Genomic DNA, 27,839 nt, shown 5'->3' on the forward strand with positions numbered 1-27,839 from the left:
CCTTTATTCATTGTGTTGTTGTGAATAATCGTATTACATCTTGGCATTCAAATGTATTTTTACTATATGTTTTTTTTATTTTTGTAAACAGCCACAGAATGACTCGAAACAATATGTGAGTATATCTATTTTGAACATGACCCAGAATTTTAATATATTTACACCAAAGTCCCTTTAAGGCAAATCTGTTCACAGTCTGCAGCCTTCTTGGTAATGTTCCAGACAGCTATATTTTATCTAGGCAATTGGCATGTACAGCTCCTATACTTGAAAGGGGAAAAAAAACATAATCTGTATGACATTTCAATAATGAATTTCAAATAAAAACGAACATTTAGTTTCTTTGGGTGTTTTAGTAAGTATATATGTGTTTACTAGGACCTGATTTTGACCGATTTATGGCCGAATACTGAATACTCTGTGACCGTGGCTGCGTTCACCTCAAAAGGCGATGGAGCACGCTGCAAGCCTATCGTCATCAGAACTAAACCATCATGTGTGTACACACTCCCACATACATACATACACGTTCATGTTTTGGTATACACACTTATGTTAATCTCAGTGTTAAAGAGAAGTTTAAAAGAAAGTTCACCCAAAAGTTAAAAGCATTTATGTATCATATCAAATCCAAAACCATTTTTCCACAGAACACTAAAGAAGAACATTTTAAAGTAGTTTTATGCTCTTTTCAATGACAATTCTCCTTCTACTCCTGTGAGCTGTTAACCTCTCTGAGTCAAACTTTTCTAAATGTAAGGTGTGAAATCTTTTTGATTCATAAATAAAATCACTAAGCAGATCAGATCAAATGATTCTCTGAAAAGATTTGCCTCAAAATAATTATTTGCTAACAAATGTACTTTTATTTACTTAAAAATGCTTGAAAGAAAATGATGGCAGATGTCAAGATTTTTGAGTCTGTGAGTTCAAATTCATAAATTATTCACACAATTTGCTAACAACTTGTACTACTACTTAAAGTGGTCTACTATCTTAATTAATTTGTTTTAGACATGTTGAGTGATGCTGCGTCCCAATTCGCATACTATCCATACTAAATAGTACTCGAAAATAGAATTAGTATGTCCCAAATCGTAGAATGCTGAAAAGAGTATTCCAAACATACCCGGATGGTTTACTATTTCCGGTCAGAATTCGAAGTACAGATTGACGCACACTCTTAACGCTTGATATTGCCCACAACCCATTGCGAGTTGGACGAGGATTCGATTAGAACTACAAACGCGGATAAAAAGTGTTGAAAAACTACAAACATGGCGGATGTACGAGTCCAACGGTTAAGTATAGAAGTTTAGATAAAGGGGATTGAGTGATCAATTATCAGTATTTAACCTAACAAAAATATATTTATTCAGTGTTGTCCACATTATATTTCACCTGCAGTAGCATTGTGAACTTTTGTAATGGCACGTTTGGCCATTAACTTTTAAATGCATCATTATATTTAAACTGCAAACACATGAGGAGAGTCTCTGCATTAAAGACCAACAAATGGCAGATCAACGTGCGGCTACATTTCTCTCCCATACGGTAGGAGATAATCTGAATGTGGAGGATTTGAACTGTGATGAATCTGACTATGATTGACAGGGCAGTTAAACGGTGACGGGATGCACAGTGACAGAGTCCGTTAAAGATGGCGAAGTAGTATGTTTCAAAGCTTGCATACTTTTCTGCTACACACTCAAAAGTATATACTTTTAAACGTAAAAAAGTAAAAGTATGTTTGCAAAGCCTGTGCTGCTAAATTGTGACAGTGAATCCACAGTGAAATGTATAGAACAAACAAATAATGCTCATCTGAGACATTCACATTGTTGAAAATAAATAAGCACATTCAGAGCATTAGAATCCTTTGGGTGGTTATGTTATACAGGTCCTTCTAAACAAATTAGCATATTGTGATAAAGTTCATTATTTTCCATAATGTAATGATAAAAATTAAACTTTCATATATTTTAGATTCATTGCACACCAACTGAAATATTTCAGGTCTTTTATTGTTTTAATACTGATGATTTTGGCATACAGCTCATGAATACCCAAAATTCATCTTAAAAAATTTGCATACTTCATCCAACCAATAAAAGAAAAGTCTTTTTAATACAAAAAAAGTCAACCTTCAGATAATTATGTTCAGTTATGCACTCAATACTTGGTCGGGAATCCTTTTGCAGAAATGATTGCTTCAATGCGGCGTGGCATGGAGGCGATCAGCCTGTGGCACTGCTGAGGTGTTATGGAGGCCCAGGATGCTTCGATAGCGGCCTTAAGTTCATCCAGAGTGTTGGGTCTTGCGTCTCTCAACTTTCTCTTCACAATATCCCACAGATTCACTATGGGGTTCAGGTCAGGAGAGTTGGCAGGCCAATTGAGCACAGTAATACCATGGTCAGTAAACCATTTACCAGTGGTTTTGGCACTGTGAGCAGGTGCCAGGTCGTGCTGAAAAACGAAATCTTCATCTCCATAAAGCTTTTCAGCAGCTGGAAGCATGAAGTGCTCCAAAATCTCCTGATAGCTAGCTGCATTGACCCTGCCCTTGATAAAACACAGTGGACCAACACCAGCAGCTGACATGGCACCCCAGACCATCACTGACTGTGGGTACTTGACACTGGACTTCAGGCATTTTGGCATTTCCTTCTCCCCAGTCTTCCTCCAGACTCTGGCACCTTGATTTCCGAATGACATGCAAAATTTGCTTACGTTCGAAAAAAGTACTTTGGACCCCTGAGCAACAGTCCAGTGCTGCTTCTCTGTAGCCCAAAGTGGCTTGACCTGGGGAATGCGGCACCTGTAGCCCATTTCCTGCACACGCCTGTGCACGGTGGCTCTGGATGTTTCTACTCCAGACTCAGTGCACTGCTTCCGCAGGTCCCCCAAGGTCTGGAATCGGTCCTTCTCCACAATCTTCTTCGGGGTCCAGTCACCTCTTCTCGTTGTGCAGAGTTTTTTGCCACACTATGAAAAGTAATCCAGTAAACCAGTATTGCTCTTCTCTCCTGGGGCCTATTGCACAAAGCTAGAATAAGAGATTAAGCCGGGATATCTTGGTGATCTTGTCATCTGTATGCAAAATTTAGTACGCCGCTGTCGTGTAAACGTACCTTGAAGGCACACTCACACCAAGAACAATAATGATAACGAAAGATAACCGTATATTAACAGCGGATAAATTGAGCCCGGATCACCAAGATATCCCAAGTTAATCTCTTATCCTAGTTTTGTGCAATAGGCCCCTTGTCAACTCACTAACATGCCAGTGGGCGGTCCCAAAGTTGCAATGATGAAATAGGCATTGATATAATATAATATACTGCAGAGGCAGTCTTTCACTTATATAAGCACATTCCACAATGAATCATTCGCTGCGCTTGGTTACAATAAAAGCTGTTTTTGAACAAACAAGGAAGTTCTGAAATATTGAAGAGTATGATGACGTCAAAAAGCTCAGGGAAAATTAGATTTCTCAGTTCATGACCCTTTTTTTTTAAAAAGTGGATTTTTTTTTTGTGATTCTCTTTTGGATATTGAGTGTGTGATTTTAACTTTTCAAATTGTAAGGCATGAGTTGAACTTTTCGATTCAAAAACAAATCATTCAGACCAATTTTGTGAACCGGATCAAACGATTCTGATTCAAAAGAATGATCTAAATACACCAAGGAAAGCTATGGTAAATGTCAAGATTTTCAATTAATTAATTTTGTAGTGAGTCTTTTCGTTTTAAAGGTCGAAAGCTTCAGTCCCTGTTCACTGTAATTCAGTTGAAAAGAGCATTGTCTTCTTTGGTGTATTGTGCTTTTTTGGAGCGGCAAATAAAATAAAGACATAATTAAAATTTTTGAGTGAACTATTCATTATAATCACCACAGAATCAAGTATTTCACTCAACCCAACACATGACTTAGCTACAGTGCTACATATTTAGTGTTGGTCTAAAGTATTGTTCTCTACTCCACAGTACCAGGTTTGCCCCTGCTTACAGTCTCATCATCAGAGGATGGCACTGCCATACTGAAATGGCAGCCTCCCCCTGCAGGTCTGTCCCCTGTGCTGGGCTACAGGCTCTCATACGGCCAGGCTGACCCGTCTTCAGACTCCTTTATGGTACAGGAGCTAGACGCTAAGGAACGCACCTACACCGTCTCATCTTTGAGTGCAGGGGTGCTGTATGTGTTCCGTCTCGCAGCCCGTACCATATGGGGTTATGGTTCAAGCGCTCAGGTCACACTTTTAATACCTAACGTGGTCCAAACAACCACAGATGACATGGTAACAATCCCGGGGACAACAGACAGTCAAAATGTGAGCATGCAGGAAACCGTGCCACTTTTGGCTAACTTAACGGCTGAAAACATAAACTCGTCATCTGTGATCTTGAGATGGGAGCGGCCAAGAAGCTATGACTGGATCCAAGGTTACCGCGTGTGGTTCGCTGTCACCTATAGTAATGGCACGGATATTGCCATGGAATCGGACATTTCGGAGGCCACAGTGGTTCTTAATGGCCTAAGGGCAAATACTGAGTATGTGGCTAGAGTGTGCGTGCTTGGCAAACACGGCCCTGGGCCCTATAGTCTCCCCATATCCATCAAAACACAACCAGCACAGGAAGGTATGACACATGTATATTCTCACACACAAACATCTACTTTCAGGCCACTCTTCCTTATCAACATTTTCTTTACTCTGGAAGGATATTTTCTGTTTTATGTATGGTCATTTTTGTCTGTCTTTGTTGGTCCGAGTCTCTTGTTTGGTAGTCCACTAAGCGCAGATAAAAGGTGAGAATCTTTATGAAAATGGGTCTTGGTAAATGTGGAGTGCTCCATGATCTCATAAAACAAGTTTTTTAAAGGTAAGCCTTTGAAAAGAGTGACATTCTTATATCCTATAGTAAGAGAAAAGAATGACTAGCTCCTTTTTTCTGCCGTCAGCACTCTTTATAGATAATAACCTGATGTGGTAAATGTTTGAAAAGAGTCTTTGATGTTTTGTTCATGCTGGAGGCCAGAGGTCTGCTCATGTGATCTGAAGTATTGAAGTTTGACGTGTTAATCTTTTGTTTTATTTCTCTTTAATAGTGTTTGCCGTGAACTTCAGAGTGAAAGCTGCTATGAAGAGTTCTGTGCTGCTGACCTGGGAATCACGAACCACCAGTAATAAAGCACATTCTCTCATTGTAAGTACTGCAAAAAACGTTGTTGCGTATGCGTCTGCGGGAGTCAGGTTTTGTCTGTTTGTGGGTCTACGTGAAGAAAATGGCTTAATAAACATGAAATAATCTGATGTTGAAAAAGTATAAAAGTGTTAGGGCAGTGGTTCTCACAGTAGTGGCATAATAAAATACAATAATTAATAAAATAATAATAATAATTAAAATAATACAATTAGCTAATTCTAGAACCTTAAAGAACTGACTGTTTGTTTTTTTCGGGGTTCACAATCTTTATAAGCAAAACATTTCCAATACGTTTCCTGTCATTTGTTAGATTTGTTTTTTTTATATATATATATATATAATTTTTACCCAAATTTTGTTCACCCAATTTCTCAGTAGTTTCTAAAATATGCTAAAATATTTGTAAAAATGTACATTTACGATAGAAATTTCGATAACACTTTAGTTTAGGGTCCAATGCTCACTTTTACTATTCCAGTGCTCAGCTGCTTATTAGTGTGCACATTCCTAGGATATTGGCTGTTTATTAGTACTTATAAAACACATATTTATGCCTTATTGTGCATGAACATATTCTACATCCCTTAATCCTACCCAATACCCAAACTTAACAACTACCTTACTAACTGTTAATAAGCAGTAATATGAGTTTGAGGTAAATGTCGTAGTTAATAGTAAATTGTGAGAATTGGACTATAATCTAAAGTGTGATCAAAATTTAATGATTGTAAGATTTTAATGATTTTTTTCTAGGTCTATCTATCACACTTTTAAAAGAAGATAATGAATTAAAATAAGAAACAGGGTGTCAGAATACTTTTTTAAAAAATATATTTGCTTATTTTAACGCTGGTTTTGTCTTATTTTAAATCATTTAAAGTCATCTTCTGGTCACAATAATGGCTAGGTTATGTGATAGACAATATTATTAGCAAATGTTGGGGGTGTGTGTTATTTCTCCATCGCTACCCTTCATGCAACATACAAATATTAAAGTGGAATTGTATATAAATGCTCACTTATCTAAGAAAATACTTGATATTATAAGGTAACTACAGGTTAGTAGGGTTAGTACCTAGTTATTTTCAAGTTTTTGTAATAACAATAATAAGTACATAGTATGTGCATGGGGAACCTTTTTAGTGTATTTAATATTTTTCCATTGTTTGTTTCTCTCTCAGATCTCATATGGTGATGGTGAAAGTGTGGAGGTGGATGGGCGGCTCGGGCAGAAGTTAGTGACTAAGCTGAAGCCCCAGTCTCTCTACACCTTCTTGTTAACCAGTAAAACCGATAGCACAGGAGGCCTGCAGCACCGCGCAGATGCCATGACTGCTCCAAACCTGCTGACCAGGAAACCCCAGCTCCTGGACAAGACTAGCTCTCAGAGCATCGCTACCCTACAGCTGCCTGCTGTCCAGGGACAGGCTAATGTCAGGTCAGCAAAAAACGTTTATTTCCAGCTTTAAATTAGATCCTGAATTCCAAATTTCAGAATTTCAAACTCAACTGAATAATGTATATTATTATATATAAAATATACACTACTGTTTAAAAGTTTGGGGTTGATAAGATTTTCTCTCTTATGCTCATCAAGGCTCCATTTGATAAAAAATACAGTAAAAAATGTAATATTGTGAAATATTAACAGAATTTAAAATAACAGTATTAATGTATTAAATATTTTCATATATTTTAATATATTTTATTCCTTTGATGGCAGAGCTGAATTTTCTTTAGCTCTTACTCCAGTCTTCAGAGTCATGTTATTCTTCAGAAATCTTTCTTCTAATGTACTTTTTTGGTTTGCAAAATAAAATAAAAAAGCTTTTTTTCATCAATGTTTAAAACAGTTATGCTGCTTTATATTTGTGTGGAAACTGAAACTTTTTTCAGAATTCTGATGAATAGAAAATTTAGCTGTCACTTTTTATTATTAATATAATGCATCCTTTCTGGATAAAATTATTATTTTCTTTAATTTATTTAAGACAAATCTATATATAAAACTTAGTATTGAACTAAATTCAGTTTATGCTGATTTTAAACAAAATAAATATTTTAATTATTTATCAGTAATCAGAAAATATATATTTTCTCCATGAGATTAACCCATATTAATATAATACTATGTTTTTAATTGAAGGGGTTTCTACATTGTGGTTGTCCCTCTGAAGAGACAGAGAGGTGGAAACTTCCAGAATTTATGGAGTGATCCAGATGAGATGAGCATTGATGAGGTACTACTAATGTCATAATTTATTTATATTTATTATTTTTTATATTAATTTATATTGCTATTTATATTTATTTAAATTCTTTATATATATATATATATATATATATATATATATATATATATATATATATATATATATATATATATATATATATATATATATATATATATATATATATATATATATATATATATATATATATATATATATACAAACTTGTGGCGGATGGGCTACAACAGCAGAAGACCCCACCGGGTACCACTCATCTCCACTACAAATAGGAAAAAGAGGCTACAATTTGCACAAGCTCACCAAAATTGGACAGTTGAAGACTGAAAAAAATGTTGCCTGGTCTGATGAGTCTCGATTACTGTTGAGACATTCAGATGGTAGAGTCAGAATTTGGAGTAAACAGAATGAGAACATGGATCCATCATGCCTTGTTACCACTGTGCAGGCTGCTGGTGGTGGTGTAATGGTGTGGGGGATGTTTTCTTGGCACACTTCAGGCCCCTTAGTGCCAATTGGGCATTGTTAAGATGCCACGGCCTACCTGAGCATTGTTTCTGACCATGTCCATCCCTTTATGACCACCATGTACCCATCCTCTGATGGCTACTTCCAGCAGGATAATGCACCATATAACAAAGCTCGAAGCATTTCAAATTGGTTTCTTAAACATGACAAAGAGTTCACTGCACAAAAATGGCGCCTACAGTCACCAGATCTCAACCCAATAGAGCATCTTTTGGATGTGGTGGAACGGGAGCTTCGTGCCCTGGATGTGCATCCCACAAATCTCCATCAACTGCAAGATGCTATCCTATCAATATGGGCCAACATTTCTAAAGAATGCTTTCAGCACCTTGTTGAATCAATGCCACATAGAATTAAGGCAGTTCTAAAGGTCAAACACAGTATTAGTATGGTGTTCCTTATAATATATATATATATATATATATATATATATATATATATATATATATATATATATATATATATATATATATATACTTTTTTTTGCTTTGTTACAATTTTCATCAATTCGTTCACTGTTTTTGCTGACAATTTTAAACATATGTTGGTTCAGCATAAGGCATTGCATCTGCATCTGTTGTGGCTAACTTGGCTCATGTCATGTCCTTGTCCTGTTTTCTGGTTTCTCCAGCTACTGAGGGAGATTAATGGTACCGGTCGCTCTGTGCGTCTACGGAGGCAGGCGGAGGCCAAAACATACATCAGCGCTCATTTCCAGAATCTTCCAGCCGAGTTTAAACTAGGAGACGGTCGTGTGTATGGAGCGTTTTTGAACCGACCGCTTGTGAACGGACAGGAGTATGTGTGCTTCGTTCTGGCTATTCTTGAACTGGGGCAGAACGTAAGTCTTTCTTTTCTTTCATGTTGTTAATTTTCGAGGTCCACAATTCTATATTTAAGCAATAATGCATGAAAAACAATGTTATATTTTGAATATTGGGCCTACAACCCTACACCTTTATGTTTATGCTAATATGCTATGCGTCTGTTTGATCATTGACACGCAGACTGTATACTCCACAAGTCCTTTCTCTGATGCCGTGCTGTTCTCCGATGTTGAGCCGCAGCCGATCGTAGACGAGGAGGAGGGGCTTTTGTGGGTGGTTGGGCCAGTGCTGGCTGTCATCTTCATCATCAGCATTGTCATCCTCATCCTCCTCTTTAAAAGGTGAGAGAGAAGGAGAATTGAAAAGGAAAGTGAATGAGGTTAAATTACATCAATGGGGGTTCTCAAAGGGGAAAATAATGGATGCTCTTAAATGTTCTAAAATCAAAAAATTTATTTGCTAGATATTATTTTTATGTAGGGTAAAACTTGAAACCAGTCAATCCTCTTTGATAAATCTCTTGAACGATTCACATATTGGTCTGAATGTTTCATTCATTTTAATTATTTATTTTTTGCTGTTGTAAAAAAATGAAAAGAATGAGAGGATAATAAGCAAAGGGATAAAAAAATGTATAGATGTTTAATAGTTTACTTATGCAGAAGCTAATTTTATTGATCCCTATTTCTTTTGTCTTCCCTTGCTTTATCTGTGCATAAACCAGCAAACCAGACAGGTCTGTGTATTATGTTTCTCTGTAAATCTAATTATGTTCGAAATGCAATATAAACTATTTCCTACTAAGTGAGTGTTGCTTTAATGCTCCTACGCGTGTGATGTTACAGGAAGCGGGCAGAGCTGGAAGGCAGGAAGTGCAGCTTTCCCAGCAGCAGTAAAGCCATGAGTTCCCAGCATCCATCTGACCCAGTGGAGCTACGTAGAATCAACTTCCCAACGGCTGGTAATATACTGATGAAAAGACATGTCACTAACACACACACACACACACACACAGGTACAGAGTGCTGAAGAATCAATTTTCCAGTCCCCCTTTAATGCTCACACACTGTTGGTATCAACACAGTGTTGTCTCTTTTCTAGGTTTGCGCGCATCTATCATCGGTTATCGACGGTTATCAAGTTAGTTGTGTTTTGGAGTCTATTAACTGCTTCACCCCCATATGCTCGCACATATGCAGTAACTGGTTTGGCTTTTTTCATGATCCTCTTAACCCATTTGAAACATAACAGGGGTGTATGTGAAGCTTTTCTCTCTGCTCTGACGGACATCACAACCAGCTTACACACACCAGCAAACACTGGTGCACACACACTTTCCATCATGCTGAACTTTCCTTTTTTAGGGCAGAGCACCAAAGGTGTGAGGACCTTCTTGGAATTGCTCTTTTTTGTTTTTATAGTTAGCTGGTGGTATTTTCTATCCCCTAACCCTACCTCTAAACCCTCACATAAACCTTTCTGCATTTTCAGATTTTAATGACATTGTTTAATAAAGTCATTTCCTCATGGGAATGGTTGGCTGATCCCCTCAATATAATTGATTTCAGGTTTTCCTATCCTTGTGGGGATATTTAGTCTGATCTAAACACACACAAACACATAGAACAAGCTCTCTAAATACAAGACATACCAGATATTTTTTTAATAAAGCTATTCATAATAAAGATTGCAGTAATCATAAATACAGTGTTTATCTATGACTTTGTTCTTTGTTAGATAACTATTCCAGGCATTAAATGAACTCTTCTCAGTTCATATTCTAAATGCAGCAATATTGATTTTTGCTTTAAGTTTAATTTGATCTGATTCAGCAGTTTCAATGCTAATTCTATCTTGTTTGATATTTCTGACTGTATTGTAATCTATACTCTCCACCACACATCATTCAGTATTGTTCAGTCTTTATTAGATTTTTTAGAGTGGGATGTGAATATGTCTTAGTGGAGATTTTAAGGGGGTCCCAGTGCTACAGCCCAGCCCACAGCCGCCAAAAATCGGTATATTATTCAATAATTTTAATAAAGTTTTCTGTGAGGCTGTTTGCTTCAGTAAAATAAAATATTTTTGCTAAATATTTCCCACTGAGTAGGTAAAACTTGCATTTTCAATGACCTACAACTATTCCCAGACAGTAAATAAACAATTCCATTTAAATAAATTAATTTATAGATGCCTTATCATATCACTTTACAGCATTTGTTAGCAAATTTGTGAGCTTTTAATAATTATTGGTCTTTTTTTTTAACTTTCTTATTTTATGAGGAAATTACCTGATTTATTGCTGTTCACTGCAAATTAAAGGTTTGTTCACCCAAAAATGTTAGATCTGTCATCATTTACTCACCCTTATGTTGTTCCAAACAACAAACCAGTTTGAGTCATTGGCTATCATCATCTATCTTATCACCAACATTCTTCAAAATAACTTATTTTTAATTCAGCAGAAGAAAAAAACTCATATAGGTTTGGAACAACATAAGGGTGAGTAAATGATGACAGAATTTTCTTGTTTGGGTGAACTATTCCTTTAAATGTATTAAAACATTAAATATAGCATATATCTGTTTCCATTAAAGCACAATTAGCCCAAACCTATCACTCCATTTAAATTGGTCTAAACCATCAGTATTATTGCATTTAGAAAACAATTGAAGGAGAGTAGAATTTTGCATTTACCTGCTGTCAATGGATGACTTGCTCACTGGGTATAACCACTAGCCTACTGTACAAATTCCTACACATTTTCTCCTCAAAACACATACGACTTATGATCCCTAGTGCTAAAACATAGACGAGATCACTAACATTCTCTCACACTGCTCAGAGCACTCAGTCCAGCAGTGTGCCGAGTTCTCGGTGTGAACTGTTGTTTGTGTTTGTGTGATGTGATTGACAGGCATGACCAGTCACCCTCCAGTGTCCGTCTCAGAACTGCCAGCTCACATAGAGAGGATGAAAGCCAATGACAATCTGAGGTTCTCTCAAGAGTATGAGGTCAGATCTCACACACGCAGTTACATTCACACCCCGCGGCTGTACATTTCAAACATATTGGCCGATGAATGATGTGTATTAGCACCACATTTCAGCATACTATAGTGTGCTTTAAGTTCTTTTTCATGTACTTTTTTTGTGCTTGTCCACTAACTTCACTGCATAGGCCATGTGATGTTTGTAACATGTGAAGTACAGTTTGGGGCATGTCCAGCGTGATGTGTAATTCATGGCGTGCTTCTCTCTTGTAGTCAATTGATCCAGGGCAGCAGTTCTCATGGGAACAGTCTAACCTTGAGATTAACAAGCAAAAGAACAGATATGCCAACGTCATCGCCTACGACCACACCAGAGTATCACTCTCCAACAATGATGGTGAGAACATGTGCTCAGTATCTCAATATGGCTGTTCTTGTGTTTTTATTAGAAATAATACATTTTCTAATCTTACAGGAGTTTTACCATGGGAAATCAACTTAAAGTTATTACCTATTCACGTGGCATCTAGCACCATTGCTGTTTGTTATCTCTAAATCAACACATACTGTACCAGTGTTGTTATTGTTTAAAACAAAAAAATATTAAAAGTAATTTTCAGTAAATTAAATGAAGCTGAAATCAAATAAAATATAAATATTTGATAGACTTAAAAAAAACTTAATTGGAAATTTTGCCTTGGCAACTTACTGAAATAAATATATGTATGTACTAAATCTGACTAAAACTATTATTATAAACTTTTTTTTTAAAATGCACATAGCAAAATTAATGAACCATAAACTAAAATGAATTTGATAACTAAAAATATAATAATAAAAGCTAATTCAAAATATTAATAAATACTATGATTGAATATAAATAATAGTAAAATAACACTGATCCTTATGGCTTGGGATCCAAATCATCACTGATACATTTGCAGAAATTTTAATTTAACATCCTGTTGTCATTTTCCAGTTAAAATCCTACACACTGGACTTCTGACCTTGATTTGTGCTGTTAATTATTTTTTAAATATTATATTTGACACCACTTATGCAATGGAATAATATATCTCTTTTATATCCTTTAAAATGTATGAAAGTGATTTTTTAAATTTCATTTCTTCCTGTTATGCAGGTGTTCCGGGTGGTGACTACATCAATGCCAACTTCATAGACGGGTACCGCCGACAGGGAGCTTACATCGCCACCCAGGGCCCCATGCCAGACACTTTTTGTGATTTCTGGAGAATGGTGTGGGAACAACACACAGCAAATATCATCATGATCACCAAACTTGAGGAGAAATCCAGGGTGAGAGCACTAAATACATACACAGACCACATCATGTGTGGAGTAACACAAGCTCTGTTCCAAAACCTAGTATGCATCCTTGCTGTCTACAAACTATATAGGCAGCATCTTGACAAAAAAAAAGCACACTTACCTTGTGACTGACTAATGTGAAAGACATTTTACAAGCTCCTCAAAGCATGCTGCTCTTGTTAGCGTGTTGCTAAGCTAACATCAAAATAGTCTAATAAGCGCAAAAATACTCTGCACCCACATTTATCAATATTTTTCTCTTTAATAAAACATAATTATGTATTTCTAATCACCATTTAACTTCTCAACTTCATCTTTTTGATTTTTTTTCCCTGACCTTGTTGCAATGCATTCTCTGAAAGATATCTGCAATGCAATGTAAATAATTTCACTGTTCCATAATATAAGATGCAATTTTGCAATGTACACTGCCATTCAAATGATTGCGGCTAGAAGGATTTTTACCCATTTTACCCATAATTATTACATTTATTACAATTTAAACTGTTTTCTCATTTAATATAGTTTGAAATGTAAATTATTTCTGTTATTGCAAAGCGGAATTTTCAGCAGCCATTACTCCAGTCTTCAGTGCCACATTTAGAAGTCCTTCTAATATTCTGATTTATGTATCATGAAACACTTCTTCTTCTTATTCTTCTCATTACTAAGTACCAGTACTGTATTTGCAAACATTAACTGTAGAAAATAAAGTTTTAATAGCAAGAAAGCTAACTGCTTGCCAAAATCATATTTCTATCAGAAAAGTAACAGATTTTTAAAAGCTATGGCAGTCTTTGCATCAGGATGCCTAAAAGGCTGCCTAGGTAGGCAACTGACTAGATTTTGGAACAGAACTACTAAGGCGTTTACACTTGGCATTAACATGCTGCCTGTATCTGGATGTTGTCCACATACTAGGGCTATCGACTAATTAAAATATTTAATCGCGAATTAATCACATATTGTCATGAGTTAACTTACGATTAATCACAATTTAATCGCACATTCTTATCAGTTCTAAATGTACCTTAAATTATCATTTCAAGTTTTTAATACTATAATCAACATGTGTATGGACAAATATGCATGCTTTATGCAAATGTTGGTTTATTATTAGTGAAACCATACTCAGAGCATGAAGACTAGACATATCAAAGGTCACAGATGTTTTTCAAAGAACTAGTTCATGTCTCTTAAGCCTAAGCTTAAAAATTCATAAGCAGTGATTTCTCTCATTTTAAAGGGATACTTCACCGCTTTTTCATATTAAACTATGTTATTCCCTTAAAGGGATAGTTCACCCAGAAATTAAAATTACTCCATGATTTACTCTAACTTCGCTAACTGTCATACGTGCGTTCACGAGAGACTGGTATTCCAGCGTATGGCTTAGGGTGAGAATATGCTAGTTCTCGCAAGAACCAAGTTTTGTCTTGCTCTCTCCTCTGCGCTTCCGCATTCATCACAAGATCTCACGCCTGCATCCTACATCATACGCTGGAACACCAGTCTTGTGAACGCATGGTCGACAGTTAGCAGAAGATTACAGTTTTTAAAGTTTTAAAAATTGATATTTTTCTTTGCATTGTGATTCATGGCCAGTATAAAGCAGGGAAGAGCCAGGACATTTTTTTATAAATATAACTGCTTGTATTTGTCTGAAAGAACGTCATATACACCTAGGATGACTTAATAAGTAAATAATGGGGTTATTTTCATTTTTGGGTGAACTATCCCTTTAACTAAAAAGTGTTGATACATACCTCTCTCGTCTGAGTGCGTGCACTTAATCTCTCTGACGCGCGGTGACGATCTGATAGCATTTAGCCTCACATCTCCCCCTCCCTCTCTCATTTCTGTCAATAGGAGGGAGGGGGAGATGTGAGGGAGGATGTTTCAGCCGGGACTTTTACTGCACCGAGTCAAAGTACTCTCAGAAGTGCTATTCCGCCATACAATATAGTTCTTCTTTTTAATCCGCTTAGAAAAGCGCTGCGTTTTATTTTATGCCATCATACTTGATCTTTCAACTATTTGTGTAACTGTATTTAAATAGGAAAAACGTGGAGGTGTTTGGTGGCTTCTAATTTGATCTCTGTTTGGTACCATAGTGAATGAACTGGGCTTAGTGGGCTAATCTAAATGCTATCAGATCGTCACCGCGCGTCAGAGAGATTAAGTGAACGCACTCAGACGAGAGAGGTATGTATCAACTCGTTTTAGTTAAGGGAATTTAATAACAGTTTAATATGAAAAGTGGTGAAGTATCCCTTTAAGAATCATATCAGCCATCGTATCTGCATTCACAGGTGGACGTCATATAAATCCCCGCCCACTCTCTCTGAAGGCTGTTGGAAAATAATGGACAGACGCAGTTTTGACAATTTCACCTTGACAATTTTTTTTTTTAACAATATCTGAATGAGGTCATTAACACTTGCTGCCGTTGTCAATCGTGAGATCTAAATGAAGAGCTACACGCTGCTCAAGTTACTTACTGCCAGAGAAATAATCAGAATACACACTGAAATTTGTTTTTAATGTTATGTTTTCATGGCTTCATGGTGTTTATTAAATCTGGATGATATGACTCATTTAATATGGTCAAACCAGTTAAATAATCAACTTTGAAAATATTTCTTCATTTAAACAACTTAAGACTGAGATAGACGTTTTAGAAAGTAAAATAAGTGAATGAAAGCAATGCATTGCCAACACGACACTTTAGTTATAGCAGTGAAAGAGTGTCATAAGATGTAAGTAGCTAAACGTCTAATATTTGAAGTGTTTCACGTTCAGAGACCAACAGTATTATTAACTGAAGCAAACTACTTGACAAAAAAAAGGTCTTGATCGGATCACAGTAATAAAGGCCTATTATAGACCTGATTTAAATTTTGCAACAAACAGGAATCCAATCAGTTATCCAGATACAGCGACCACTTGATGTGAACAACATGCCGTGTCCTGATTGACTGATGATCCGAAATGCTTGATCGGATCACAGTGATTGCATGTTATTGCCAAGTGTAAACGCAGCTTAAGACACTGAACACTTAATCAAACGTATAAACACACACACACTAACCTTACTAACCATGTTTGATCAAACACAGAATTGATATTTTCCGTATTTCTCAGTGAGACTGTTGTGTGGTGTTACGGAGCAGAGTAAGTCTTATGATGTTTGTCTGTTACTCTCCAGATGCCTACGTATTTCTTCTCAAAGGCAAGACGTCTCACTTGGCTAATTAGACCACTCTCACTTTTCACTTGAATGGTTGATATTTCGTGTCTCACCTCTTACTTCTTGTTATCTCTGCCTCATCCTTTTATTCACACCTACACTCTCTTCTTCTGATCTGTCTCCTATCGCTTCCTCTTTCCCTCACTGACTTCAGAGACACATTTTGCCACAAGTCACAAAGTGTAACTTGATATTTTTGGCTGATTATCACACTATCACTGCATGACGAAATGTACTCTCAAAGGGTGTGTCTCAGTCTATTCCCTAGTTCCCTTTGATTGGAATTAGAAAAAAAATGCGATGAGTTAAAAAGGCATCCTGTTAATTTCTAGGGAGTGAACTGTTCAGTGCACTGGAATGATTTTAATAATGAGGCAACCTGCTCCCTGGGTAGTATAGTCACTATTGAACTAGTGAGCAGACTGACACAGCCATAGTGAGTACTATTATTGATGGAAAGCAGCCAGGCTGAAGAGCAGCTGACTGTCAGTGTTTATCTCAGCTGGTTCTTCAGCTCTCCTCTAATGTTTCCTTTTATATTGAGACATATGGAGCTGTGAAAGGTTTACTAAGTGTCTGCTGAACTGTGTGCAGAATAAGTGTGATCAGTACTGGCCCAGCAGAGGCACAGAGACGTACGGACTCATGCAGGTCTCTTTGCTGGACACGGTGGAGCTTGCAACCTACTGCGTCAGGACTTTTGCCCTCTTTAAGGTAATGAAACAGCAGTGATCAGTGCAGAAATACAATATACCAACAGTTGTTACTCTCACAAATGTCACCTTATGGTAGGTTTGTGGGAGCCTAGACAAGTTATGAAAATAGGCCCCACTCACTGATCTATGTAGAGAACTGGATAACTGATGACGTCATGGTATTCTCTAGTAAGCTCACACATTCTACTGAATCAGTAGGAAATTATATGATTTTACTGAGAAAACTTTGCCTAAGGAGGCACCGTTTTTATATCTGAGGTTTATATTCTTACAACACAAACGTCCTAAGCATGTGAATGGTTATTCTTTTAAGTTCAGGAATTTCCCATGGTTTGACATTACAAATGTCAAAGTGTGCATTTTGAAATCGGAATGAAGATTTATGCCTTGTAACCTCAACTCATTGGAAAGAAAAATGTTTTAATGAAGTAATTTATATAGATCAGTGGCCCCACAGATGGAAAAATTGTCATAACGTAAAAGCTCATAACATTTTTTACCTTCGAATGTTTGAAAGGTGTATATTTTAGGTACTGTAACTTTTTGTATACATTTTAATCAACTTTCAACTAAATAGCTAATTTATACTTTTTTAATTATTTGTTGCACTCTGCATGACTACGTACTGACATTACCATGCTTTTAAATGCAACAAAATGATCTAAAAAAAAAACAACACTATGAAAACGCTCTAAACTATGTTTTTGTGTGCGTGTGTGTGTGTGTGTGTGTGTGTGTGTGTGTGTGTGTGTGTGTGTGTGTGTGTGTGTGTGTGTGTGTGTGTGTGTGTGTGTGAGCCTGTTTATGTGGTTTATGAGGACACAAATTTGTATAACTACATGGGTATTACACAAGCCAGACCCACATCAAGATGTTTGGTCTGGAAACTCACCATAGGCAGGGCTCAATCCGAGGGGCGGGATAAACGGTTGTCTTTCAAACTCCCTCTGCACGCGATAGGATAGCGCTACACCAACCGGAGCAACGACGGTGAAGGGGAGCTCGCTGACTGATTAAACATTCGCCGTATCCGGTCGGCTAAACTCCGAACACATCTTCCCTTTTTAAGAATGACTTCAGTGTCGCTCTTTGTTCTTTTCTCAGAGGAAAGCTTAACTCCAAGTCTACCGGAGGCGCGGGCAGAGCTGATTCGAAAGACCGCCGCCGTTCGCCAGTTTCTGTGTTGACTAGAAGACTGTGTTACTAGAAGCACGCAAACGCAACTCGGCCGTCGTCATTATGGCCCCGCCCGCCCACTCTATAGCCTACACGATGTGATTGGGTCGTCCAGATTCTGAGGAATACAGCTCAGATAGGAATTGAGAGTTGCTAGACCACACTTGCGGGCAAATTAAATTTGCTGCCGCTAGGGTGCGTCTAGATTTCTAGGCTATATTACACTGGTATTACACTATAAATGTGGTTTATGAGGACATATCAAATGTCCTCATAATTCAAATGGCCTTAAAAACAGTTTTTTTGAAAAAGTAAAAATGCAGAATGTTTCCTGTGATGGATAGGTTTAGGGGCAGGGGCAGTGTAAGGGGATAGAAAATACGGTTTGTACAGTATAAAAACCATTACGCCTATGGAGAGTCCCTGTAAACCACATAGACCAATATGTGTGTGTGTGTGTGTGTGTGTGTGTGTGTGTGCATGCGTGTGCGTGCGTGCATGTGTATGTGTGTGGGTGGGTGTTTTTGTGACATCAGGACACAAATGTGTATAATGACATGGGTATGACATAGGTATTACAGAGGAGGGTGACTTTTTCCCCATGTCCCCACTTTTCAAAGGGCTTATAAATCATACAGGATGAGTTGTTTTGAAAATGTAAAAATGCAGAATATTTTCTGTGATGGGTAGGTTTAGGTGCAGGGGCAGTGTAGGGGGATAGAAAATGCAGTTTGTACAGTATAAAAAAACATTACTCATGGAATGTCCCCACATTTCACAAAAAAAACTATTGAGTAAAACATTTCAGGTACAGCCACTGTAAGTGAGGAAAAATAGATATGAAATAATGAATATTTTTCTGCTGAGCGCAAGAATTTTTGAGCAAGCCATGAATCTGGGGATAACACACTGTGATAAAATGCAGTCCTCAAATTCGCAGCAATGCATGAATAAATTATGCAGATTACTGTTCGTTTCGCTCTTTGCTGCTTTTATTTATGATGATGTATTTGTCAACCGTTTCATTTATTTGTTTTGTGTTGATTTTTTTTTCCCACTGGTTTTGTCATTTGTGTGTTAAATATTGAAGGCTGTACACGTTAGATGGGAAGTATGTTAAAAAAAAAATATGAATTATCTAAATTTGTTGTGGCAAACTGCTGATTGGACGAGTAGCTTGGATGAGAGGCTATGATTTGTGCATTTATCATGGAATAAAAACATTTATCATGGAATAAAAACTAGAACTATCCTGTTCTAGTAATATATGGAACGGTACTGAATTGTGTTGCTTCTATGTGCAGAGTGGGAGTGGTGAGAAAAGGGAAGTTCGTCAGTTCCAGTTTACTGCATGGCCAGATCAGGGGGTACCTGAACATCCCACTCCCTTCTTGGCCTTTCTCAGACGGGTAAAAGCCTGCAACCCCCCCGATGCTGGACCCATTGCGGTCCACTGCAGGTAACTTGTACAGAATTAAGCAAACACATTTATATCCAGTCAAACATGCAGGGCAAGATTCTGAGAAACTATTGATAATTTTTCTTAAACCAATGAAAATTGTGCTCTTACACTGTAGGGATTATTGAATCTTTGGCTTAAATTGTATTGACCATATAAGATCTCTCGAGATCCTGCAGCTCAATTGTTTGTCTCTGCTGATGCACTCAATGCTTTTTGTGGAGTATAACACCGTGTCCTAACTACACACAATACAATAAGATTCCAGCGACAAGCAACTTGTCTGTCCACACCAGACGTGACGTGACTAATCAATAAAACAAAAAAAAACAGCCAATCAGAACAGTGTGTGGGCGGGCTCTCGCGGTAAGTGTATGCAAGGTGATTTATTAAGGTTTGCAATCGTCAATAATATTGCAATTATTTAACACCAAGAAAAAAAGCATGTCTTAAAGGTGCCCTAGAATGATTTGAAACAATATGTTAAATTGTTTTCTGATATCTACATAGAGGGTATGTGGCTTACTAATTTTACAGGTCCATTTGCAACCCTATAAATTGTCCCTAGGATGTAATGCTCGGTTTTTGCCTTGTTTGGAGGGGTCATGAATATTAATGTTGAGCTCTGCTCTGATTAGCTTATTTAAGCAGCTCACAGCACACATCAGTTCAGTTGTTCAGCGAAGCGGTGAGTCCTGACAGAACACAGACCGACTGAATGACACTTTAAGCAGAACATCTCAAATGGAGATTGCTGAAATGCAGCTTACTTGTTTATTGGTGTTTTCAGATCATCCGTGCGCGAGAGAGAGCTCGCGTGCATATGGTTGCCAGATTGTACATGTTTAGGTAAAAAAACAGATAGTATACGTGTTCTTTTCGCAGAAAAGCTCTGTTTGGGGGATTTAAATTACTGAAATCTGGCAACCGCAAGCATGAACGCTCTTCCTTCCCTCAGACAAAACCAAAACCAGTGGTTTTTGTTCAAGTTTTTATTTTTTTTAACTACATTTCAGACTCGTCTTTTTTCGTCAACAATATTGCATGTTTATATAACGTTAGTCACAATGTAGGCTACGCAGTGACTGTGATGTACTCTGAAATACAAGCATGCAAAAACATCATCAGTTCTCACAAATTTAAAGGGGGGGTGAAACACTCAGTTTCAGTCAATCTCATGTCAATCTTGAGTACCTATAGAGTAGTTGCATCCTTCATATCTCCGAAAAGTCTTTAGTTTTATCATATTTATAAAAGAAATATAGGCTGTACCGAGTCTTTCCGGAAAAAACCGAGCGCCTGGAGGCGTATCGTGTGGGCGGAGCTAAAGAATGGCAAGCGCGCAAAGCGGTGACGTCCTCAAGCGTGGAGAAACCCATCTATCTCAGCTAATACAGATAATGATCCACAATCAAATCTGAGGGAGAAATAAATTGAACAGGAGAAACAGCAACAGCAGGACGTCCGTCTCTGTGGTATGTAAGTTACTGTATTTAATGGCCTCTCCACATTTCTGTGTGTTTACTCGCAGTGTATGAGGACATGATTCGGGTTATTGGACTATTGTATGCGACTAGACCTTAGAAGTAGCAAGCAAAACGGTTTTGCACGTCAGAATACTGTAACGTTATACAGAGAACAACAATGGAGTAACCGTTAGCGCATTTGAATGACGAAGCACGCGATCGTGTCGTTTACTGATGTTTACTCATGCGACGGTAGCCAATAGCAGAGACATTTGAAGCAGTTTAAGTTAACTCACCGTCGAAGCTTTATCGCTGGGACCGCTCCGTCAAAAACACACTTCTTTGGTATGATTTGGTAAAGTCCTGTGACAGCAGTGGCGTGTAAATCCATTTTGAGACGCAACTGAAACGATGTTGTCAAGCTTCCCGTCATTTCTGCGTTCAAATCGGTTCAAATGCAGCGCTGCCTTCCCGGAATGCTGTGCTGAAGCGTTGAAGTCGCTCGACGTCACCCATAGGAATAAAGTGGAGCGCGGCGCCACATAAGTGTTCACGGACGACTGGATCTGCAGCTGAGAGACTGTTTACAGCGTGCTCTAGTCACGCGCGCGCGCACCCTACCGGGAGAAGAGCCCGTACGGCCCGTACAAGGACCTTCCGCTCTTATTAACGTCAAGTAGACCCATACTCGAAAAAAACTCGCCGAAACTTGTGAGAAACCGGAAGGAGTATTTTTGACACAGAAATACTCCATCAAACGTCCAACATTAGTTTTTGAAACTTTGTCTATGTTTAGGATGGGAATCCAAGTCTTTAACAGTGTAAAAAGCTCAGTATGCATGAAACAGCATTTCACCCCCCCTTTAAATATATATATTTTTACAAAATGAATAGCCTTGTCAAATGACTATCGTTTTAATTATATGGTGGAAAAGGTGACGTTTGCTAGAAGGATAGAGTGAATGATCTATAAGCAACATATCTACGTTTATATTTTGTAATACAAAATAATATTAACCTTTGTCATTAGACACACTATTTAGTTTTGTATGGTACTTGGAGGTTCCTGTTGTTACTGTACTAGCATCTTGCGTTAGACAATGCTGTCTCTCTAAGAAACGTTCAATTTAATCAGAAATTTAAACTTTCAAGTTTCAAACAGAAACTCAGAAAACAGTCAATAAGTGGATAAAATTGCTACTTACTGCTTGCAGGAAATGGTTGGAATTGCCACTTTCTCCAGTTTAAGACGCTGAGCGAAGCTTGCTTTAAAAGGGCCAAACAAACAAACGATCTTGAATTAAATTGTTGTGGTATCGGATTATAAAACCTCAACCATGACTGTTGGCATTTTTTATCTGTGGGAAGGGTATGAAAAGTCCTCACGTCCCCTGCACAGCCTGGAACATGACATTTTTTTCCATGATCTGCCGTTTTTGCTATCCTCGTGTGTCACTTGTTTACAGTTCTGATGATTCGGCTCCATCAGTTCTGCCTGACAATGAACATGTTCGGAAATATGCAAATATTGGCTTAATAATGCCTTAACTTGCATTATTAAGCCAATAAATATAAATAGTGCCATAACTGTGAAAAATGTGCAGGGTCAATATGGGTAAATTGGATGTTTATTTTTATTTTTACATTTTAACCACTTACAATATAAACAAAACTGAGTGAACAAAGCTGGCACTTTGAACAATAGAGGTAAAATACACTGGGAAAAGAAGAAAGTAAGGATAAAATAATAATGAAATAATGATTTAAAAATAGAATTAATATATATATATAATTAATAAAAATTGTAATTAAAAAAAAATCCTTGTCAGGCTTCCCTTGTCTAATATGATTTGTTTTATGTTATTAAAGAAAATCACAAATCCTTTTTCATACAAACTTTATATCAGAACAGAAAGAACAGAATGCGCTAATGTGAGAGTTTGTGACAGAAGCATTTTCTCTCTCTCTCTCTCTCTCTCTCTCGCTCTCTCTCTCTCTCTCTCTCTCTCTCTCTCTCGCTCTCTCTCTCTCTCGCTCTCTCTCTCTCTCTCTCTCTCTCTTTCTCTCTCTCTCTCTCTCAGTGCTGGCGTGGGCAGAACGGGCTGCTTCATTGTGATTGATGCCATGTTGGAGCGTGTGAAGCAGGAGAAGACTATAGATGTTTATGGTCATGTGACTCTGATGCGATCTCAGCGAAACTACATGGTGCAGACGGAAGAGCAGTACATCTTTATTTATGATGCGCTGCTAGAGGCCGTTTCCTGCGGCAACACAGAGGTTCCAGCACGGAATCTTTACGCCTACATCCAGAGACTGTCACAGACAGAACCGCCAGAGCACATCAGCGGAATGGAGCAGGAGTTTAAAGTGAGTTCATCCCACGAATGCAATTCCTGAATTTAAATGGGAACAATGACATAATGTTGCTAACCAGTTAACTGAAACAATAAATACAAAAAAAACATATATATATATATATATATATATATATATATATATATATATATATACAGTCTTGTTCAAAATAATAGCAGTACAATGTGACTAACCAGAATAATCAAGGTTTTTAGTATATTTTTTATTGCTACGTGGCAAACAAGTTACCAGTAGGTTCAGTAGATTGTCAGAAAACAAATGAGACCCAGCATTCATGATATGCACGCTCTTAAGGCTGTGCAATTGGGAAATTAGTTGAATTAGTTGAAAGGGGTGTGTTCAAAAAAATAGCAGTGTGGCATTCAATCCCTGAGGTCATCAATTTTGTGAAGAAACAGGTGTGAATCAGGTGGCCCCTATTTAAGGATGAAGCCAACACTTGTTGAACATGCATTTGAAAGCTGAGGAAAAGGGTCGTTCAAGACATTGTTCAGAAGAACAGCGTACTTTGATTAAAAAGTTGATTAGAGAGGGGAAAACCTATAAAGAGGTGCAAAAAATGATAGGCTGTTCAGCTAAAATGATCTCCAATGCCTTAAAATGGAGAGCAAAACCAGAGAGACGTGGAAGAAAACGGAAGACAACCATCAAAATGGATAGAAGAATAACCAGAATGGCAAAGGCTCAGCCAATGATCACCTCCAGGATGATCAAAGACAGTCTGGAGTTACCTGTAAGTACTGTGACAGTTAGAAGACGTCTGTGTGAAGCTAATCTATTTTCAAGAATCCCCCGCAAAGTCCCTCTGTTAAAAAAAAGGCATGTGCAGAAGAGGTTACAATTTGCCAAAGAACACATCAACTGGCCTAAAGAGAAATGGAGGAACATTTTGTGGACTGATGAGAGTAAAATTGTTCTTTTTGGGTCCAAGGGCCACAGGCAGTTTGCGAGACGACCCCCAAACTCTGAATTCAAGCCACAGTACACAGTGAAGACAGTGAAGCATGGAGGTGCAAGCATCATGATATGGGCATGTTTCTCCTACTATGGTGTTGGGCCTATTTATCGCATACCAGGGATCATGGATCAGTTTGCATATGTTAAAATACTTGAAGAGGTCATGTTGCCCTATGCTGAAGAGGACATGCCCTTGAAACGGTTGTTTCAACAAGACAATGACCCAAAACACACTAGTAAACGGGCAAACTCTTGGTTCCAAACCAACAAAATTAATGTTATGGAGTGGCCAGCCCAATCTCCAGACCTTAATCCAATTGAGAACTTGTGGGGTGATATCAAAAATGCTGTTTCTGAAGCAAAACCAAGAAATGTGAATGAATTGTGGAATGTTGTTAAAGAATCATGGAGTGGAATAAAAGCTGAGAGGTGCCACAAGTTGGTTGACTCCATGCCACACAGATGTCAAGCAGTTTTAAAAAACTGTGGTCATACAACTAAATATTAGTTTAGTGATTCACAGGATTGCTAAATCCCAGGAAAAAAAAAAGTTTGTACAAAATAGTTTTGAGTTTGTACAGTCAAAGGTAGACACTGCTATTTTTTTGAACACACCCCTTTCAACTAATTGCCCAATTGCACAGCCTTAAGAGCGTGCATATCATGAATGCTGGGTCTTGTTTGTTTTCTGACAATCTACTGAACCTACTGGTAACTTGTTTGCCACGTAGCAATAAAAAATATACTAAAAACCTTGATTATTCTGGTTAGTCACATTGTACTGCTATTATTTTGAACAAGACTGTATATATATATATATATGTTTTTTTTTGTTTGTTTTTTTTTAAGTAACAATCCACAACATTTGTCTTATAAACAGTATATAAAATATTATATTATTTCTCATTGCTGGCAGTTGCTTTTTAATGCTCTTAAAATATATATTTTTTTGCTTATTTCTTTTTTCTGTATCTCCTTTTCAGCGGTTAGCTAATGCCAAAGCGCATAACTCCCGATTTGTCAGTGCCAGCCTTCCATGCAATAAGTTCAAAAACCGACTGGTCAATATCATGCCATATGAAACCACACGTGTGTGTCTGCAGCCTATCAGAGGTGTGGATGGCTCAGACTATGTCAATGGCAGTTTTATAGATGGCTACAGGTACATTGTGATTTCTTTTTTTGATATCCTATGCTGGTTGTGCAATAAAACAACACAACTACAAAACCAACCGCTGACACATGTCAGACACATGTAAGAAAGCCGGTGAAATTAATTTCTTTCTCATCACTCTCTAGGCAACAGCGGGCGTATATTGCGACTCAGGGGCCGCTGGCAGAGACAGTTGAAGATTATTGGCGGATGCTTTGGGAACACAATTCTACAATAGTAGTTATGCTTACTAAACTCAGAGAAATGGGAAGGGTTAGTTCACATATACACACACATCCAAGAACTATAACAATAAGTGTATTAGTGTCCACAACAGCAGGGTGTATTCCAGAAAGCAGGGTAAAGGGTTAGTTCACCCAAAAATGAAATTTCTTTCATTAATGACTCACCCCAATGTCGTTTCACACCCGTAAGACCTCCGTTCATCCTCGGAACACAGTTTAAGATATTTTAGATTTAGTCCGAGGGCTTTCTGTCCCTTGAATGTAAGTGTATGCCCACTTGCTGTCCACGTCCAGAAGGTAATGAAAACATCATCAAAGTAGTCCATATGTGGCATCAGTTGGTTAGTTAGACTCTTTTGAAGTGTCGACAATACATTTTGGTCCAAAAAATAACAAAAACTATGACTTTATTCAGCATTGTCTTCTCTTCCGTGTTCCTCAAATAAAGATTCAAACGGTCAGGAATCATTTTTCGGATCGCGTGTCAAACAGCTGAAATCACGTGACATTGGCGATACGAATCACGAATCAATAAGGTGATTCACGACCATTTGAATCTTTATTTGGGGTTTAAAAACCAATGCGGAAGTGAAGACAATGCTGAATAAAGTCGTATTTTTTGTTATTTTTGGATCAAAATGTATTGTCGACCCTTCAAAAGAGTCTAACTAACCAACTGATGTCACATATGGACTACTTTGATGATGTCATCACCTTCTGGACGTGGACAGCAAGTGGGCATACACTTACATTCAAGGGACAGAAAGCCCTCGGACTAAATGTAAAATATCTTAAACTGTGTTCCGAGGATGAATGGAGGTCTTACGTGTTAGGAACGACATTGGGGTGAGTCATTAAAAGAAATTTCATTTTTGGGTGAACTAATCCTTTAACTGTCACATATACTTTGAACTCTTGGTTGATTAACCAAAACCTGACTTTCTCGAGGTATGCTGGTTCCAAAAACGCGTCCGTGAGTACATTCAGACAATTGAGACAACGTTAACAGTGAACAGACAATATATCCTCAACAGAGCGTTGAATCAATGATTCACCATGGAAACGGAGGCTAAGGAAAAGCGTGCCATTCTACTTCCTCTTCTTCTTTTGTTTAATGGCGATTTACATAACCTATTTAGTGGACATCGTCACCTATTTGGTGTTGTGCAATCATTTTTTTTCAATCTCTTTGTTTAATAAGTAACCTTTATTCACTAAGAATAAGGATTTTATTGTTTGTTTGATGCTAACTAATTAAATGTAGATCCATGTGTGACATGACAATAAAATAAATAAATATATTTGAATTAAATTAACATTTAAACATTACCTTGTTATATTAGTGCTATTTTATATTAATTCTATATTCGAATTAATATATAATATTGTATATTATAACTGTAACTATATAACACATTAAGTTATATTAATTGAACTATATTGATTATATTACACACATCTGAATACCTTTTAAGCAAACTAACCCTGGATTATGAGCAGGTTATGTTCACAGAGTGAGTTATGGCTGCTTACATACCCTGAAAGTTACCTGCGTTTTTGGAACCGAAAGTTGAAGTTATCAGCTTACTTACTCTTAAACATACCCGGGTATGTCACATAACCTGCTTTCTGGAATACCCCCCAAAGGTGCGAATGGGTATGCTCATTTTTCATATATTTTTAATTAGCATTTATTTTGTTTAATCATTTTTAGTTTAGATTTTAATTTGAGCTCAATTGTTTGTATTTTTGTTATGCGTGTTTGTCATTATTATTATTATTATTGCATGTGGTTACTTTTAAATATTACTATTTAGATTTATTAGTTAGTAATATTAGTGCCTCAACTTAAACTCATTTCAGTTAGTTTCAACATTTCCATCCATTTTCATTTTGTTTACATC

General features: G+C 37.3%; 1 protein-coding gene across 7 annotated transcripts in view; it reads left to right on the forward strand.

Moving 5' to 3' along the window:
• ptprdb (protein tyrosine phosphatase receptor type Db) overlaps positions 1–27,839 on the forward strand; it is a 112,391-nt gene that overhangs the window by 70,194 nt on the left and 14,358 nt on the right. For 3 of the 7 annotated variants that reach the window (XM_067441829.1, XM_067441828.1, XM_067441830.1), the window contains 17 exons: positions 5,114–5,211; positions 6,393–6,649; positions 7,358–7,451; positions 8,620–8,829; positions 8,996–9,156; positions 9,540–9,551; positions 9,661–9,776; positions 9,917–9,955; positions 11,733–11,830; positions 12,082–12,205; positions 12,950–13,125; positions 16,346–16,369; positions 16,982–17,101; positions 19,584–19,738; positions 23,286–23,571; positions 25,521–25,699; positions 25,837–25,963. In XM_067441829.1, the coding sequence (XP_067297930.1) occupies positions 5,114–5,211; positions 6,393–6,649; positions 7,358–7,451; positions 8,620–8,829; positions 8,996–9,156; positions 9,540–9,551; positions 9,661–9,776; positions 9,917–9,955; positions 11,733–11,830; positions 12,082–12,205; positions 12,950–13,125; positions 16,346–16,369; positions 16,982–17,101; positions 19,584–19,738; positions 23,286–23,571; positions 25,521–25,699; positions 25,837–25,963 (2,276 nt within the window). Of the gene's footprint in view, positions 1–91; positions 116–378; positions 497–3,990; positions 4,645–5,113; positions 5,212–6,392; positions 6,650–7,357; positions 7,452–8,619; positions 8,830–8,995; positions 9,157–9,539; positions 9,552–9,660; positions 9,777–9,916; positions 9,956–11,732; positions 11,831–12,081; positions 12,206–12,949; positions 13,126–16,345; positions 16,370–16,981; positions 17,102–19,583; positions 19,739–23,285; positions 23,572–25,520; positions 25,700–25,836; positions 25,964–27,839 lie in introns of all 7 variants that reach the window. The other 4 variants (XM_067441835.1, XM_067441831.1, XM_067441832.1 and 1 more) reach the window with 4 other exon arrangements.

The sequence above is a fragment of the Pseudorasbora parva genome, chromosome 4, assembly GCF_024679245.1.
Source record: "Pseudorasbora parva isolate DD20220531a chromosome 4, ASM2467924v1, whole genome shotgun sequence".
In the NCBI taxonomy this organism is placed as follows: domain Eukaryota; kingdom Metazoa; phylum Chordata; class Actinopteri; order Cypriniformes; family Gobionidae; genus Pseudorasbora; species Pseudorasbora parva.